A 14,784-nucleotide genomic window follows, 5' to 3' on the forward strand; every position below is an offset into this window, starting at 1 on the left:
TTAGGATAGAGAGACGACTAAGAATGTTCTAAAGACAATAAAACGTAATGCAGTGAAAGTCCCTGAACTGCCTCCAGTTGTAACGCTGATCTCTGTGTCTTTTCCTTGAAGCTCTCAAGTTTGGATACAGTAAACTTTGCTGGTGGAAGTATGAGAGAGCACTGACTCTGGGAGCTCTCCAAGCTATGGGGTAAAGGCAGGAGTACCAGTTTCTGTGCTGTAGGAGACTTGCCAGTGTGGCAGCTTACGGAGGAGTTACCACAGAGAATGACTCCAGCAGAAAGTTTACCAACTTTGTTAGCTATTTTGCCTGAACAGCAGTATTATTCTCTAAACAAATCTGTTTTCACTAGAGGGTAAAAATCTTGTGCTTACGGTGCCTGCATCTCATGAGGGAACACAGAAAACTACAGAGGACACAGATACTTTCTACTTCCATTGTGTGAAGGCTTGGGAACCAATTCTAAGAGTCAGGCTACAGGTAATGGGCACTATACAATACCACTGTTCATACTGCTTGCTTATTTCCATTGTCACCAAAACGGTAAAGAACTGGATTGTTTTTGGTCTGTGAATAAAAAGCATGTTTTTTGTTCTCTGTAGAAAGTTTCTGATAAGGAAGATGACAGTAGCAATTTAAGTGACATCTTAACAGTACCACTGAAATTTCTTCCTCTTGGACATAAAGTGAAAGTAACCCTCCCTGTAAGACATGTAAGTGTTTCACCGTTTATGTGATCTTTTGGAGAGAAGAGTGGAGTAACCCTCAGTATTTAACACTGTAACATTTAAAAAAAAAATTCAGTTAGTAAGTCTGAGTGAGAATTTTGTGCAAATACAAGTTTTCTGTGAAAAAGGTTAGTTTTCTCAGAGAAATACCAATTTTATGTCAATAAAATCAATAATTGGGAATTCATCAGTTTTAGATGCATTTAAGACCAACCTCTGCTGTCCTTACACGGTTAAAGGAGACTATTCAATAGCCCTAGCAAGGCTTTGGGATGCCCCCCTGCTCTTTATCAAGCCTGGGTGGCTAGCTCAGGCTAAAATTTAGGTGGCTAAATTAGATGAGTTGAATCTTGCCCTCAGGGAACAACTCTGTCACATTCTTCTATGCCTACAGTCAGGATGGTAACTAGTGGAGAGATACAACTCTAAGTTGCTTTAAAAGCAGTAGTAATGCTGCTGTGTGGCCAGATGAATGTGTTAACAATAGCCAGACATCCTTTCCCAGACCTTGCAGCAAATGAGAGGCAAAAATAGGGGGAGAAGAATTTCTCATCAGCCTTTCCTGTAAAAAGAAGGGAGAATGAATGTCTGTTTTGCCACTAGTGATTCCCCACCCCTCTCTTTGGACTCTCTTTTACCTCCAGTAGGTTTTTGGAAAGATGTGGTGACTTGTATTTCCTCTTCTGTCACTCTCTTTATCTGGCTGCTGTTCTTCATCCTCGAGAATAGGAGGGTGGCAATGTGATACTGCTGCTGGGTTAGGATGGTTCATGGACGTATATTCACAGTGAGGAAGAAATCCTGTTTCACAGCCCGTTCAACTAGCCACTTCGACTCCTGCCTCTTTTGCTTCTCTGTAGAATATGTTTGGTGTTTAGTTGCTTGCCTTCTCTTTCCCGCTACAGTTTTCCAAAAAACTGTATGCAGGGTGGTGGTGGTGTGGCATTCCAGGAGGTACTCAAAATCTGCATTTCAAAACTTCTCTTTTTCCTAGTCATTCACATTCCTGCTCTCATTTCTTTGTTTGCAGAATGTGCCACTGCAATTGTACCTCCAGCTAAATGATTGGTAAGAGGACTGTTTTTTTCTCTTAAGGTTTTATTGCTCTTTGAACTGTGAATTCTAGAACAGAGTATCCTTTATATAGATACAAGGAATGCACAAGACTAGGGGCAAAATATAACAATAGTTAAGTCACCATTAAAGAATCACCACAACAGATCAAAGTTAAATGTCCTTGGGGCAGAAGACTCATGCCAAGATGCAAAAAAAAAAAAAATTATGAGAATTTAAAACAGTGAGGAACTTAGTCACTGAGTGTCCTTCGCGTCAAAGAACCAAAGACTGAGATTGGAGGCTTCTTCAAAAGGGACACAGAAGTGGGAAGAAGGCAGAGGGAAAAGGGACTGAAATAAGCAAAACATCCAGAGTCCATACATGACTCAAGCCACACAGGTATTCTTAAGAAAATAGATTTGTGGCTCTGGTGATATCAATAGAAAGAAGCACAAGCTAGGAAAGAGGAAATGTTACACTGTAAAATAATGAGACAGACAACAAATAAACCAAAATTATTTGAATATCTTTTTCACTGTACTGTTTCTGTGTAAATCTGTGGTACAAATCCCCATGAAAGACCTTGTTAGGTTCAAGTCACCCTTTGCTCAGAAATTCTATGAGGCAGAAATAGGAAGGATTCAGCTTACAAAGCTGCTGAAAGACACAAAGGAGCCTTTCTTTTTTCATATTTGCTATCCTTAGCTGGCAGTAAAACTTACACTGAAACATCAGAAAATAAAAAGACCATGTAGAAGCAAAGCAGTTGATTTCTTTGAAACTGGAAGCTGCATTTCTGTCTCTAAATCTGAACAGTGAATCATGATTTTTTATGGTATTTAGTAGACTGCAGTTGCTGAAAATAGATCCATATACATTTTAAACACCAATCCTGTGCCTCTGGATTTATTTATGTTTCAGCACAGAAAAACTAGATGTGCGCTTCGGGTACGATCTTTGCCGAGAAGAGCAAGAATTCTTGCAAAAAAGGAAGAGAGTGGTTGCCAGTGCCCTGAAAAGGGTTCTTCATCTGGAAAGAGATCTACATGGACACGAGGTCTGTTAGTTGGAATCCAAGCATGGCGTATGTGTCTATTGAATTAAGATTGGCACAACTCCCCACAGAATTTCTAGTAGTTTTTTCATGTTGATGACAAACCCGTTGATTTGAATGGCAGCAGAACAGAAGTTCTCAGTGTGGCATACCCCACACTCATCTAAAATTTCAGCTGAGCTATTCATGCCTCCATTCTTTTCAATAGGTCAAATTCCCAAGGCCATAATATACCACTCTTCAAAGCCAGAGTTTCCACCAGTGTGATGCAGCGGGTCAGCAAGATATGAGGCATTGGTACATCATGTTAGACACAGCCTAGCCAGGCAACCCAAACCAAGTAGGAAAACAGGAGTATTTGAAATTCACCTCACATAGATATTTATGAAATCATTGTAATGTCCCTTCTTTAGGCTTACTGTTTTTTTTTTTTTCATTTTCAGAACACTTCACAAAAAGTCAAAATTCTTTAGGGCAGCAAAAGAATGTTTTATAACAAGATCCAGCTGAAGTATGTTTTGTTGCCAAGATCCAGGGTGAATTTTCAAGTGAACATTTATTTTCTTGCTGGAATTATGTATGTTGAGTGGATGCTGTCCAAAGAATCATTTTGTTGTTTACTTAATATATTTTTTCTGAACTCTTCTCAGGATTTCCTTGAATCCATTCTTAATTACATTTATTGCAATTTTTGTTATTTTTAATAAAATCATATCATTATCTGTTATTAATCATTGCAATTCCAATTGTAAAGAACAAGGGGAAGAAGGAAAGTTAAAATCACTGCATATTCAAACTCATCCAAGCTTTGGGGTTAAAAGAACGCACTGAGTATCTGGAGGTGATTTTAAAGAAGTAACTGGTAAAGACTGGCTGCATGTTGATTTAATTTCATTGTCCTCCAATGAGGTCTGCTGAGGAAATTATAAGAGCTGTAATTAGACTTTTCCAAGTAGGCAAGTGAGTAACTTTTTGAAGATAATACTTATGTTTTGAACAGGTGCCGGTAATAGCTGTTATGGCAACAGGTGGAGGCCTCAGAGCAATGTCAGCTATGTTTGGCCACCTCTTAGCTCTTCAGAAGCTAAATCTGTTGGACTCTGTTACCTATCTCACCGGGGCTTCTGGCTCGACATGGTGCGTATAGAAAATGGGATTTGTATTTGGAATGACTGTGGCACTACATTTCCACACAGTGAGAGAGATGCATCTCTTTCAAAGTCTTACATTGTTAATAAGTGAATGTAATTCCCTGATAAAGCTATTACTGTTGGCTCTCGATCATAACTTCAGTTTAGGCTTGCTGATTCTCTTCTTTGATGAAAGTGGTTGGGTAAATATAGTAATTTTCCAAAACCATCCAAATAAATGGATGATTTTCTCACATTTCTGTTCTTTAGGACCCTAGCAGACCTGTATGAGCATGCCGACTGGTCACAGCAGACTCTGGAGGGGCCACTTAAGGCAGTGAAAGAACAAGTGACCAAATGCAAGCTCAACCTTATGTCTATAGAGCATCTGAAGTACTATCACAAGGAACTCGCTGAAAGGGCAAAAGCAGGACATGTGTCATCTTTTACAACTCTGTGGTCACTTGTTCAGGAAATGTTCTTACATGAACGGGTATGTACATGGTCCTGTCACACATTTGGGAAACATCCACTCATTTTCTTTAGAGCTTTACTCTTTGAGGGCATGACGTAACGTGTGGAACAAATCCAAAGTGACTGAGGCATCCCAGTGTGATTCGTAAATAATGACAGAGGATCTTGTAGCCAGGATTTTCCAGGGTAGCTAATGGTTTGAAGGTGCCTCTGTACTAGGGTGCTCAACAGCTAGCAACTTCAGTAGGCAAACTTTCAGAAAGAACTGAGCAATCCCCCCTGAAAAGTCAGGTCTTTTAAAGTCTGTTTCTAGTTGGGCACTTTAGAGCTAGAGTAGTTTGTCCTCACGTGAACATTAGTCTCAGCCTTAGTTAAGATCTGTGGCATGCAGGCAATCAAGACACTTAGATATTAATGAAGAGGTTACTAGGTATCAAAAAGGCAACCAGGAAGGAAAGTGCAGGAACATGAAGGAAGAGGTGTCTGTCTTATAAAAATGTGACTCGCAGATTCCTCTGGGTTGTTAAACATCCGTTATCTATCTGTACTCAGGTAGATTGTGCCAGTGTTTTGGCCTTATTCTGTTCCAGAGGTTTACTGTGATTTTTTTATCCCTTTGATTAGCCAAGAAAGTACAAACTCACAGACCAGCGCAAGGCATTGGAGCATGGACAAAACCCATTGCCTTTCTATGCAGTCCTTAATGTGAAAGAGGAAAAGTTCAGTACTTTCAAATTTAGAGGTAAGTATTCCTAGAGTTTCTTCTGACTCTGAGTAGGGACTAAAGAGAATTTGGAGGGAGAGTGCGTGTGTGTGGAGAATAAAATGAGAATATATCTGTTACTTGCCCTGACTCAGTATTCATCTTTTAATAAAAAGTTTGTCTTTTTTACGAACTGCTGGGTGTTGATTAGAAAGAGCAGATCTGCTGTATAACATCCTCAGGCATGAACGGGGCACTTCTGAAGATCTGGGCTGAAGTTCTAGTTCTGCCACAGACGTTGTGAGTGAGTGTGGGCAAATCATGTGATCTTTTTCTGCCTCAGTTCCACACCTATAAAATGGCTTTGATGGTTTGTAGAGGTGCTGTGAAATGTAATCGTCACTTCCGTAAATACTACACTGATGAGGGTATGAAAATGGAGTGGAGTATGATTGCTATGATGTGTGTGATATGACACCCTTTAAATGGACACAGGACATTCAACAAAAGGTATTAGAATGAGCAGGTTAGGTTTATAGCTACTGTTCTACTGCAATACCTGTGCAGGACAACTTGAGTCAGGAAACTGCATGGCCATGCCCACACTGTGATACTTTCTAGCTTGGAGCTGATGTGTCTTCAGGCTGCTTTGTTCTATCATGTAGACTGACAAGTTTGTGTTAGTAGAGGTTTCATGCCAGTCATTCCTTGCAGGTTGGATCACACTTGCATGTTGTACATTTGATGGTCTTGATTTAGAGACACAAGTGGGATCCCAGAATCTTTATATAGAAATATACATCTAAGCTTTTGAAGGTAACATTAGACTCTTTCTGAGGTGAAAAAGCTAGTTCCTTTTGTATGCAGTTCATCTCTCAGTTTGTATGGAACTAGACAGTGTAGTTTGCAATACAAAGCTACTGATAGTACAGAGCTGCTGAGACAAGCAAGATCCATGGAGCTTGTGGATAGCTTTACCCAAAGGGGAAGGTTTTGTTTTCTTATTTTTATTACAGTAAACATGCCATGTGTCTATTCTTTTGTAGAGTGGGCGGAGTTCTCTCCTTATGAGGTGGCCATACCAAAATATGGAGCCTCCATTCGTTCAGAATATTTTGACAGTGAGTTCTTCATGGGAAGGCGAGTGAAGAAGCTGCCAGAATCTCGGATCTGCTATCTGGAAGGTGACCTAACAGTGCAATATAGTTAATCACAACATGGTAGAAAGCATGGTACTAGCTAGCCACTGCTCTGTGTACAATGCTTCTTGCCAGCAGGTCGGCTCTATGTCTTGATTCAATGGGCTTTTTACGCCTTTTGTACACTTCTGCTCTTTGTAAAGCTTCTTTCCTCCTGTTCTCCCTTTTAACCTGGGCAGATTTGGGAAAGTTGCAGCATGGTTCCCCTTCCCATTTTCTGAACTGAACAAGAAGGTGGAGAAGGCAAGTTGAGGAAATAATAAGCCTTTCTTCCCTGACCAGTCATCAACTCTTCAACTTCATCAACTATATTTCTAGACAATGCATTGCTGGGGTAGAATTGGAAGGAGCTGAAAATAAAATGTAGCTCATCTAGAACAACCCACAAAGGTGAAAACCATCTGAGCTTTGTGGGTTGAGAATGGTGTCACTGATCTTCGCTGCCCGTAAGGATGAAGGAAGCCCTTTTAACCTCCAATGACTGCTTTGACTGGTGTTCTGCCTCTAAAGGCAAAGAAAGGGGGAAAAGCATCTAGTCAGAGGAATCCATCTGCCCCAGGCAGATTTTAAATCCTTGTCAGAATTTTAGCTTTTGATACCAAAATCAAGGGTCCAGTGGAGACAAAAATCGTATTTCTCTCACTGTGAAGTCTGCTAGAGATTGAATTTGTTCCTCATGTGAGTACCTGGCATGGGGCTTAATGACAAAGGATAGTTCTTTCTTTTCCAAAAGCAGACTCGCGTATGGAGCCAATTCTATTTTGATCCTGGACCAGCTGAACTCCACAGAAACAAAACATGCCTGAAAGGAAAAAATGGGTCTTAGATATATTTACAGGATAAATGAGTTTGAAGAAGGGCCTTATGCTTATATGGCTTCAGTATGCTTTCAAAGTCTGCTTTCTTTCACAAGTACACCGTAAACACTCTAAAACATCATTTGGGTGACCGATACCTCTTATTTTGTTACTCTGTACTATACAGTGAATGGTCTGTGTGTAGTTATCTCTTGAGAAGGAGCACTGAAGTGCTAACACCACTATGTTTGAACTCTGTGAGGCCTACTGCTTAAGCTGTGTCATGACAGGGTCAGTTCACCTGGGCCAGTAATATGTAGCATGGATACTTGTAATAGTCAGTGGTTTACATGTGGTGGTGCAGTATTTTTCACATGTGGTTTGACTTGCAGGTCTTTGGACAAACATCTTTACTAGGAATTTGCTGGATGGCTTGTACTGGTCTTCAAATTCAAATGAGTTCTGGGAACGATGGGGCAAAGATATGGTAGATATAGGTAAGAGTTTCAAAATCAGTATTTGTTTTTGACCAGACAGTGCTTCCTATTCCGGAGAAGATTAAGAAAGATACACTATTGCTACTGTTTGTGAATAATCATGTTCTCCTTAAATTGCTGCATGTTGTGTTGCCTCACTGTGGATCTTCCAGCATGATTTTCACCTGTATCAGAATGATCACTATGTGATGTGTTATTTTATTTTATTTTATTTTATTTTATTTTATTTTATTTTATTTTATTTTATTTTATTTTATTTTATTTTATTTTATTTTATTTTATTTTATTTTATTTTATTTTATTTTATTTTAATTTTTAACCCAGAGGCCCACTTCATGCTAGTTACAAATGCTTTTCATTTAAAATTTGCTCATGGTCTGTTAAATGACTCCTCCCATGACTGCAAATGAGAAGGGTGGCTTTTACTTGTAGGCAAAAGGACAAAGCCAGTGTGTCATTTGAAAGAGTAAAAGACAAAAGCTGTACTTGCTTTAAACAAAACCAAATATCTCTTTGTTTAAATGGGATTGGTCATGTGCATATGTTTTCAAGCAGACTGCAAGAAGCAGAGAGGGGAGGGACCCACAGGAAGACAGCAAGGGCAGCTAGCCAGTAAAGGTGCCCAGCTGAACAGATTGCTGATGTTTTTTCTCACAGTTCCTTCTCTGTTTCAGAAAAACATTCCCCTGAGGATGATGTCACTGTCATCGAGCCTCCGTCTTGTTTGTCAGGGAAGTTGTATGAAATGTTTCAGGACATTATGACCAAACGTCCACTACTGGGAAAGTCTCATAACTTCCTGAGAGGCTTAGAATTTCATAAGGATTATATCCATCAGAAAAAATTTATTGAATGGAAAGGTAACTGCAACAAAGAGTTAGCTGCAGTGTGCAGGTAACATCTCAGATTTTTTTTTTTCTTTAGCCTTTGGGAATCTCACATTTAGAGATATTTTCTCAGGGTTTGGAAATCTGCTGAGATGGAACTATGTTCATGGTGTCTGCTTCTTTAGGGTAACAGGTTAAAATGAACTAGTCCATGGGCCACTCTTTCACGTCCTGAAGATATCTGTAATTTGTGTCAAAGCATGCTTTTCTACAGGAAGTTTGTCACTTGCACAGGTACAGTAGTCAAAAGATTCAGAAAGGGTAGAATCTTTTGAGGTCAAGAAGCAAAGGTAATACTGGAAGCAGAAAATAGCAGGTTATTATGTGGATCAGATGAAGGAAAGAACTGGCTGCAAGCATGTGGTTGCCCATATGTGTGGTGTTTCTGCCTGATGATTTATCTATCCAGAGACCTCTCTTTAACCCCTCAGAAACAGAAGTACCAAGATTCAGCAACAGAAAATTAAAGCCACATAGGTTTGGACTGTATATATTAAACAAACAGAATGTGTACTTGATGTATAAATTGAACAGCAATTTTCTATGGCCTGCACTCTGCAGACAGGCAAAGTAAACAGTCATAATAGTTTTACCTCAAAATCTATGAAACAATCTGTGAAATGATAGCAACGTGATGGAGCTGAAGTGTTGTGCATCACAAATCTTCCTGTAATCCCAGCGTCCTCATTTATTCCATGAGCAGGTAGCAGTGTGGGAGGACCCCGCTTAAGGTTAATCTGACTTCAGCAAGAAAACACGTGTTCTCTGCCTCCTGTGAGTCCTTCTCTTTGGCAACTTGTGTTTTCTCTCCCCTGCTTCGTGCAAGTTACGACACTTTTTGTCCCTGTCTGCCATTGCTACATGGTTTGCTGACAATGGCAAGAGACAGTGGAGCTTTTTTGTGATTAAGGCAGAGCCCACAGTGTGCTAAGTGCTTTCAAAATGTTCAGTAAGCAAAAAGTCCGTGTCCTAAAAGAGTCTGCTCTAAGAAAACAAGTGAGAGAAGGAGAAAACAAGTAGCATAAGAAGGGTGGGTGAGAGAAGGAGCAAGCGAGTAGCTTAAGAAGGTGGATGAAGGATAAAATTGTCAGTCAGTAAATGTTAAAAAAAATCATTTTCCTTGCATTTGCTGACTAGCAATTTTGTAAAGGCAAATGGGTAGAAGCAGATTTCAAGGACGATTTGGAGGAAGAGAGCATAGGGACACTAAGACTACGTCAGGGTACATATTCTACAAATAAAGTAAAATAAGTGCAAAGCATGAAGTCTGGAGTGGGAAAAGGGAAACTGAAAGCCTGGAGTGGAAAAAATTAGCAGATTTCGTATCCTCTCTTGGCTGCATGCATGATACCAAGCTAAAACCAGGTATGAATCTATCTCTAGGAGCAAGAGGAGATGCCAGCTCTGTGAGCAGAAATGATAGTCTTGTGGTAGGTGAAGTCTCCAGAATATAGCTGCGTTTTAAAGGCTTCCCTGCAGCTCAGGTTATTTGACACATTAAAACAAGACTAAATGCCATGTGAAAAGCCTAATTTGAGAAGTTTGAGAACTCATAGCCTGGAATTAGTGTAATGCATTTACAGTATGGTTCATGCTTTCAAGGAATTCCTTGAGGCCGGACTTCTTTAAAGTCCCTTTTTGGGTGTGGGATGGAAGTAGACACTCTCCCAAGGAAATGCGTACTTCTAATTCACATATCCAGCCACGAATAAATGCTGCACAGTTTCATCTCCGTGATAAGAAAACGCAGTAACAGAATTTCAACTAAAAATATTCACCAGGCTAAATAAAACTAAAAAGTACACTCTGTTTCTTCTGTGAGGGACTGCAAGCAAATGTCTCTCATTACAGCAGAATCTGTGAATTCCCAGCAGCCACGAATGCTAAAATAAGCAAAAATTTTGCAAAGACCTGACAGTGAGGGAATGGAAAAAATATGAGTTATTGCTTCAAGCTGCTGTCAAACATTCCAGGCTATGGAACAAGCTAGAGTTATTCTGCATGGTTTAAGTCAACACTACAGAATGAGGCCAAGGAGGCAGAGAGATCGAAAGAAGTGAAATGCTGGAACTTACCTGCAGTATTTCTGTGTGATCAACAGTTTCTTAAAATACCTAAGCACAAATGATTTAAGGCTCAAGGGGTCTGCTCTGGGCTTTGCTATGTCATTTTGTGAACTTGAGGAACACTCTTAAACCACTATTTTGATATTTAAAACCATGGCAAAATGTTTCTCATTCCATGGGACTAGAAATGGTACCAGGGGAACAATAGTGGACTTGCTGTCTACAGGGCAGGCTGGTGGGGTTGCTAGCAGAGAAATGAGTCTAGCTATCAGAAACTGGCTTTAGATCTCAACTTGCCAGTTGGTATAATCCCCTTTTGGCTCCTTTGGCGTTAATGTGCGGTTTAATTAATTCAAGCAATATTTTAAGCTGTTCATAGGGGATGCTGTGTGCATGATATGGTATTTTTTTGCAGCATGGCTAAGATAATTTATATGGGAGATCACTGAAAGCAGGTTGAAGTCAGATTTTTCACCCTGGGAGAGGAGCCTTAATCCTGAGAATGCAAAAGCAAAAAAAGAGCAATGCAAAAGTGCAGTGATGTACTGCATTTGTTAGATTTGTTGCTACACTGTGAAATTGTTTTTGTTGTTTGCATTTTTCCCAGTTCTTAGGGGGAAAAAAAAAGTCGGCTAAAGTCTGTATTCTGTGAAAAGTCACTCCTCAGAGCAGCTGTGAGGCCAGTGGAGTCTGTGCCTCACCTGTCCTCTGCCTGGCTGCCTCCCGGCCTGCCTTTGGGAGTGCGCCTGGGGGAGTGTGGTAACAGGCCCGATGTGCTCAGACGTGCAGTTTGGAGGGCGTGCTCCTGGGGCCACGTTTGTGGGCTCGCCTTATGGAGGGAGGTGAGCCTGGTCTTGAGGGCAACCAAGGGGCTGCCCTTAACATGTAGCACAGACAGAATTACTGACTCCTCCTTTCCTACCAATGCACCACTAACTGTATTCAAAATGTTTTTCAGACACTGTGCTGGACTCTTTCCCTAACAATCTGACGCCGCTGCAGAAATATCTTTGCCTGATAGATGTTGGCTATTTCATCAACACCAGTGGTGCAGCACTTTTCAAGCCAGAGAGGAATGTAGATGTCATTATCTCACTCGATTATGGTTTGGGGAATGTGTTCAAGGTGAGAAGATGAACATGCTCTGCTCCTTGCAGCCCTGGCAAAACTCTTCTTGTATTATTAAAACTTTTAAGTAAGTGGCTGTCTAAGTCTTGATCATATACTCAAGAGCAAACCAGTCACCATATCTTGTAGGAGGAAAGAAACTTCCTTCAAGACCAGAACTATAGAAACTGTTAGGCTCTTTTCTCTGTAATGGATTGCAGCATACACTTCCTAGGATCCTCAGGGAATTGCAGTAATGATTGGTTGCTGGAGGCATGACCTTGATCTCTCCTGGTCTGTCCTCATGACAAATTCTAAGCGTGGCTTTTCATCATTCCCTCTAGCTGTAAAATGCATTATAGGGTGATAAGAAACATCTTCTGACTTGTGGTGAGTGGTGGCAGAAAGTAGAGTTATACTGTGTCTACTTTGGACTACACATTCATTGCAAAGTGATTCTAGGGACTGAATTCGGTTGCCATAGTATTTCTATGATACCTCAGTAAACCTGGTTCTTGTCTTAGTGTTAGCTTTAAGGCGATGACATTCTGTATCCACAGCAATTAGAGATGACGTACAAATATTGCAAGATACAAAAAATCCCATTCCCTAAAGTGGAGCTAAGTAAAGAAGAAGAGAAGAACCCAAAGGAATGTTACGTGTTTTCGGATGCAGAGGACCCCAGAGCACCCATAGTAATCCATTTCCCCCTGGTGAATGACACCTTTAAGGAATTCAAGGAGCCCGGTAAGTTCAGTCAACGGAACTATACTTTCTAGTTGAGTTTGGACCATTTGTCTTTCCACAGCATGGATCCTATTTGCCCTTTGTAGCCATAATTTTAAGCGAGGGCCCAGCCTTTGTGTGAGTCAGACCATCCTGTCTCCTACCCATCACGGTCATAGACATATATTTGCCTCTTCCATTGGACTATGAACAAACATGCCCACTCATCTGTTAGGCCAGCTTTAGGTTACTGCATTCAGCTCAAAGTACATGAGTTTCTATCATGGCAGAAGAGAAGGAGGTGTCAACTCTTTCCCTGTTAACCTAGTCATGGTAACCTTCTTACCAAAACTGGGATTATGTTCCCCATATACAGAGTGAAACTGTCTCTCTCATCCAGTAAACCATGATGCGACAGAGGTAGCTGAGGCAGGTGCATGTCTCTACTGATTAGCCTCCACATACTGCTCAAGAGGCAGGTTAGCAAACCACAGCACACTCAATGATATTGAGTAAGACACAGGACAGAACAAGGCTTTAAGCCACAGCTCATGCTGCGAGGCATACTGGAGAAGGCAACACTTGCAATGGTAAGATGTTGGGGAAAAGGTAGGGCCAGAATTCCTCCTCGATCTAGAAGAGACCGAGAACATCTGCCAACTGCTTCTTCCCTCACCTTCCCCCTATCAATTTAAGACCTAGCAGTAAGCAAGCAGGCTGGGCACTGGTTGCTTCTCCCATACTCTTATGCCTTTGTGCCAACCACCATCTAGATGGAGAGAATTAGCAAGTCTCTCCAGCAACAGTAAGAATTATGTTTGTGGCCCAGGAGTCAGAGCAGAAGGAACATGGCTGCTAACAGCTGGGTCAAGTAATTCTGTTGTGAACATGTTCAGAAAAAATGAATAGTAGGAGGTGGAGAGAATGCAATGTTTAGTTGGTGTAAGGGTAAGAACTCTAAAAGTTACTGATTGTCCTACCTTGGCCTAGCCATGATATGGTGTTGGCACAAGCATTGTGGGAGAAGGAGGTTACTTCCTTTACTAAAAGACAGTGAATAGAAAGAGCTGCCAGAAAAGCTCTGTTACTCTGTGGTGTACACATGGGAAAGCCTGTATTAGCTCACAGAGAACGGCCTTGTCCTGTACTTGCTAAAGAGCTTTGCACATGAGTTTGGCAGCCCTGTGCACATGGTTAACAGACAGCAAGACCCCAAGTTTCCCAGGTAACACAGCTCATATGCTTCCTCCCTTTCTCCAGGGAATTCAATAACCGACATGGCTTTGCTATGGGGACATACGCGGTTGGGCCCAGCAGGGCCTGGGCAGTGGGCTCTGCCCTCAGGTGTTGTCTTTGAATGCAGGCATGAAGCAGCAAAGGCCATGTTAGAACAAGAGAGCCTCAGTATAGACTAGGTTTTTGCAACAGCTTGTGGGATACTCTGCAAAAATCAGACAGACGTTATCTTGTTGGTGCCTCTGCTGTCTGACTTCCTTAACCCAAGACCTTCCTCTGTGCTGGAGCTCTTACAGCAACGAACCCTGAAGTATCTCACACACCACCTTTTGAGTTATCAGGCCATAGGGAACTTCTGCTCTCCCTCGCTACTGCTCAACACAGCAGACAGAGCATTCACTCTTCTTCCAGCTTTACCCCAAATTATATGTGGTACTGGGACCACAGCAAAATGGATGTCTCTGAGGGAGCATCTGGGGAAGGTTATGAACAGCAGCAAAACAGGTTAAGTATAGCTCCTTTTCTGCTATGATGTTCAGCAGTGCTCAGAGAATATGTGCAGTAAGAGATACACCAATAAAATCACGTTTAGAAACTCTATGGATGAACAGAGGAGATGCCCAGTAGAGCGAACTAGGGTTGTTAGATGGAGGCTGGAGATAATCCAAATGGCAACGCACAGTGAGATGCAGCCATTGAGCCACAGCTAGCAGGTAAAACAGGTGAGTGTTTTAGAGTCTCTCTGAATGAAAGATGGTTGAAGTTATGCAGAGCAAAGCAGCTGCTGCAGCTTCTCAGTGCTCCAGGCCCAAATTCGTGAGCTGTGATGCTTACCTGCATGTCTCTGAGCAGCCGGTGATTCATCAGTCAAGCTGACAGCCAGCAACTGATGTGGGTGGTTGGCGGAGGAGGGACCTTGGCAACCTGCTTGCATGTATTTCAAGTTTAACAGTGGAGCTTTTCATTTCTAGATGGCTGAGAGACACCTTGTGGAATGTGGGTACTTATTTTTCTTGCTTTTAACTATTTAAATTCTAGAAAAGAGAATCAGCTTGTGAAGTGCCCATTTACAATGCAACTATAGACTGTGCTTTTGTGTGCTTGAGGCAGATGCAGGTCTATC

The 14,784-nt window shown here is 41.3% G+C and overlaps 1 protein-coding gene across 5 annotated transcripts in view; it reads left to right on the top strand.

The window, feature by feature from the left end:
- The window catches only part of LOC104020445 (acyl-coenzyme A thioesterase 1), a 126,243-nt gene that overhangs the window by 49,377 nt on the left and 62,082 nt on the right, over positions 1–14,784 (top strand). For 2 of the 5 annotated variants that reach the window (XR_015701952.1, XM_087746291.1), the window contains exons 8-19: positions 354–481; positions 604–714; positions 1,760–1,797; positions 2,707–2,842; positions 3,840–3,976; positions 4,240–4,462; positions 5,068–5,185; positions 6,193–6,330; positions 7,535–7,639; positions 8,314–8,499; positions 11,551–11,717; positions 12,260–12,446. Coding sequence is in view for 2 of the 5 variants with exons in the window: in XM_087746291.1 (XP_087602417.1) it covers positions 354–481; positions 604–714; positions 1,760–1,797; positions 2,707–2,842; positions 3,840–3,976; positions 4,240–4,462; positions 5,068–5,185; positions 6,193–6,330; positions 7,535–7,639; positions 8,314–8,499; positions 11,551–11,717; positions 12,260–12,446 (1,674 nt within the window). In the remaining 3 variants the exon portion in view is untranslated. Of the gene's footprint in view, positions 1–353; positions 482–603; positions 715–1,759; positions 1,798–2,706; positions 2,843–3,839; positions 3,977–4,239; positions 4,463–5,067; positions 5,186–6,192; positions 6,331–7,534; positions 7,640–8,313; positions 9,301–11,199; positions 11,429–11,550; positions 11,788–12,259; positions 12,447–14,784 lie in introns of those variants that run through there. The other 3 variants (XR_015701953.1, XR_015701954.1, XM_087746292.1) reach the window with 3 other exon arrangements.

Source organism: Nipponia nippon, unplaced genomic scaffold (assembly GCF_047370975.1).
Source record: "Nipponia nippon isolate SJK-2023a ecotype South Korea unplaced genomic scaffold, ASM4737097v1 scaffold_10, whole genome shotgun sequence".
Classification (NCBI taxonomy): Eukaryota; Metazoa; Chordata; class Aves; order Pelecaniformes; family Threskiornithidae; genus Nipponia; species Nipponia nippon.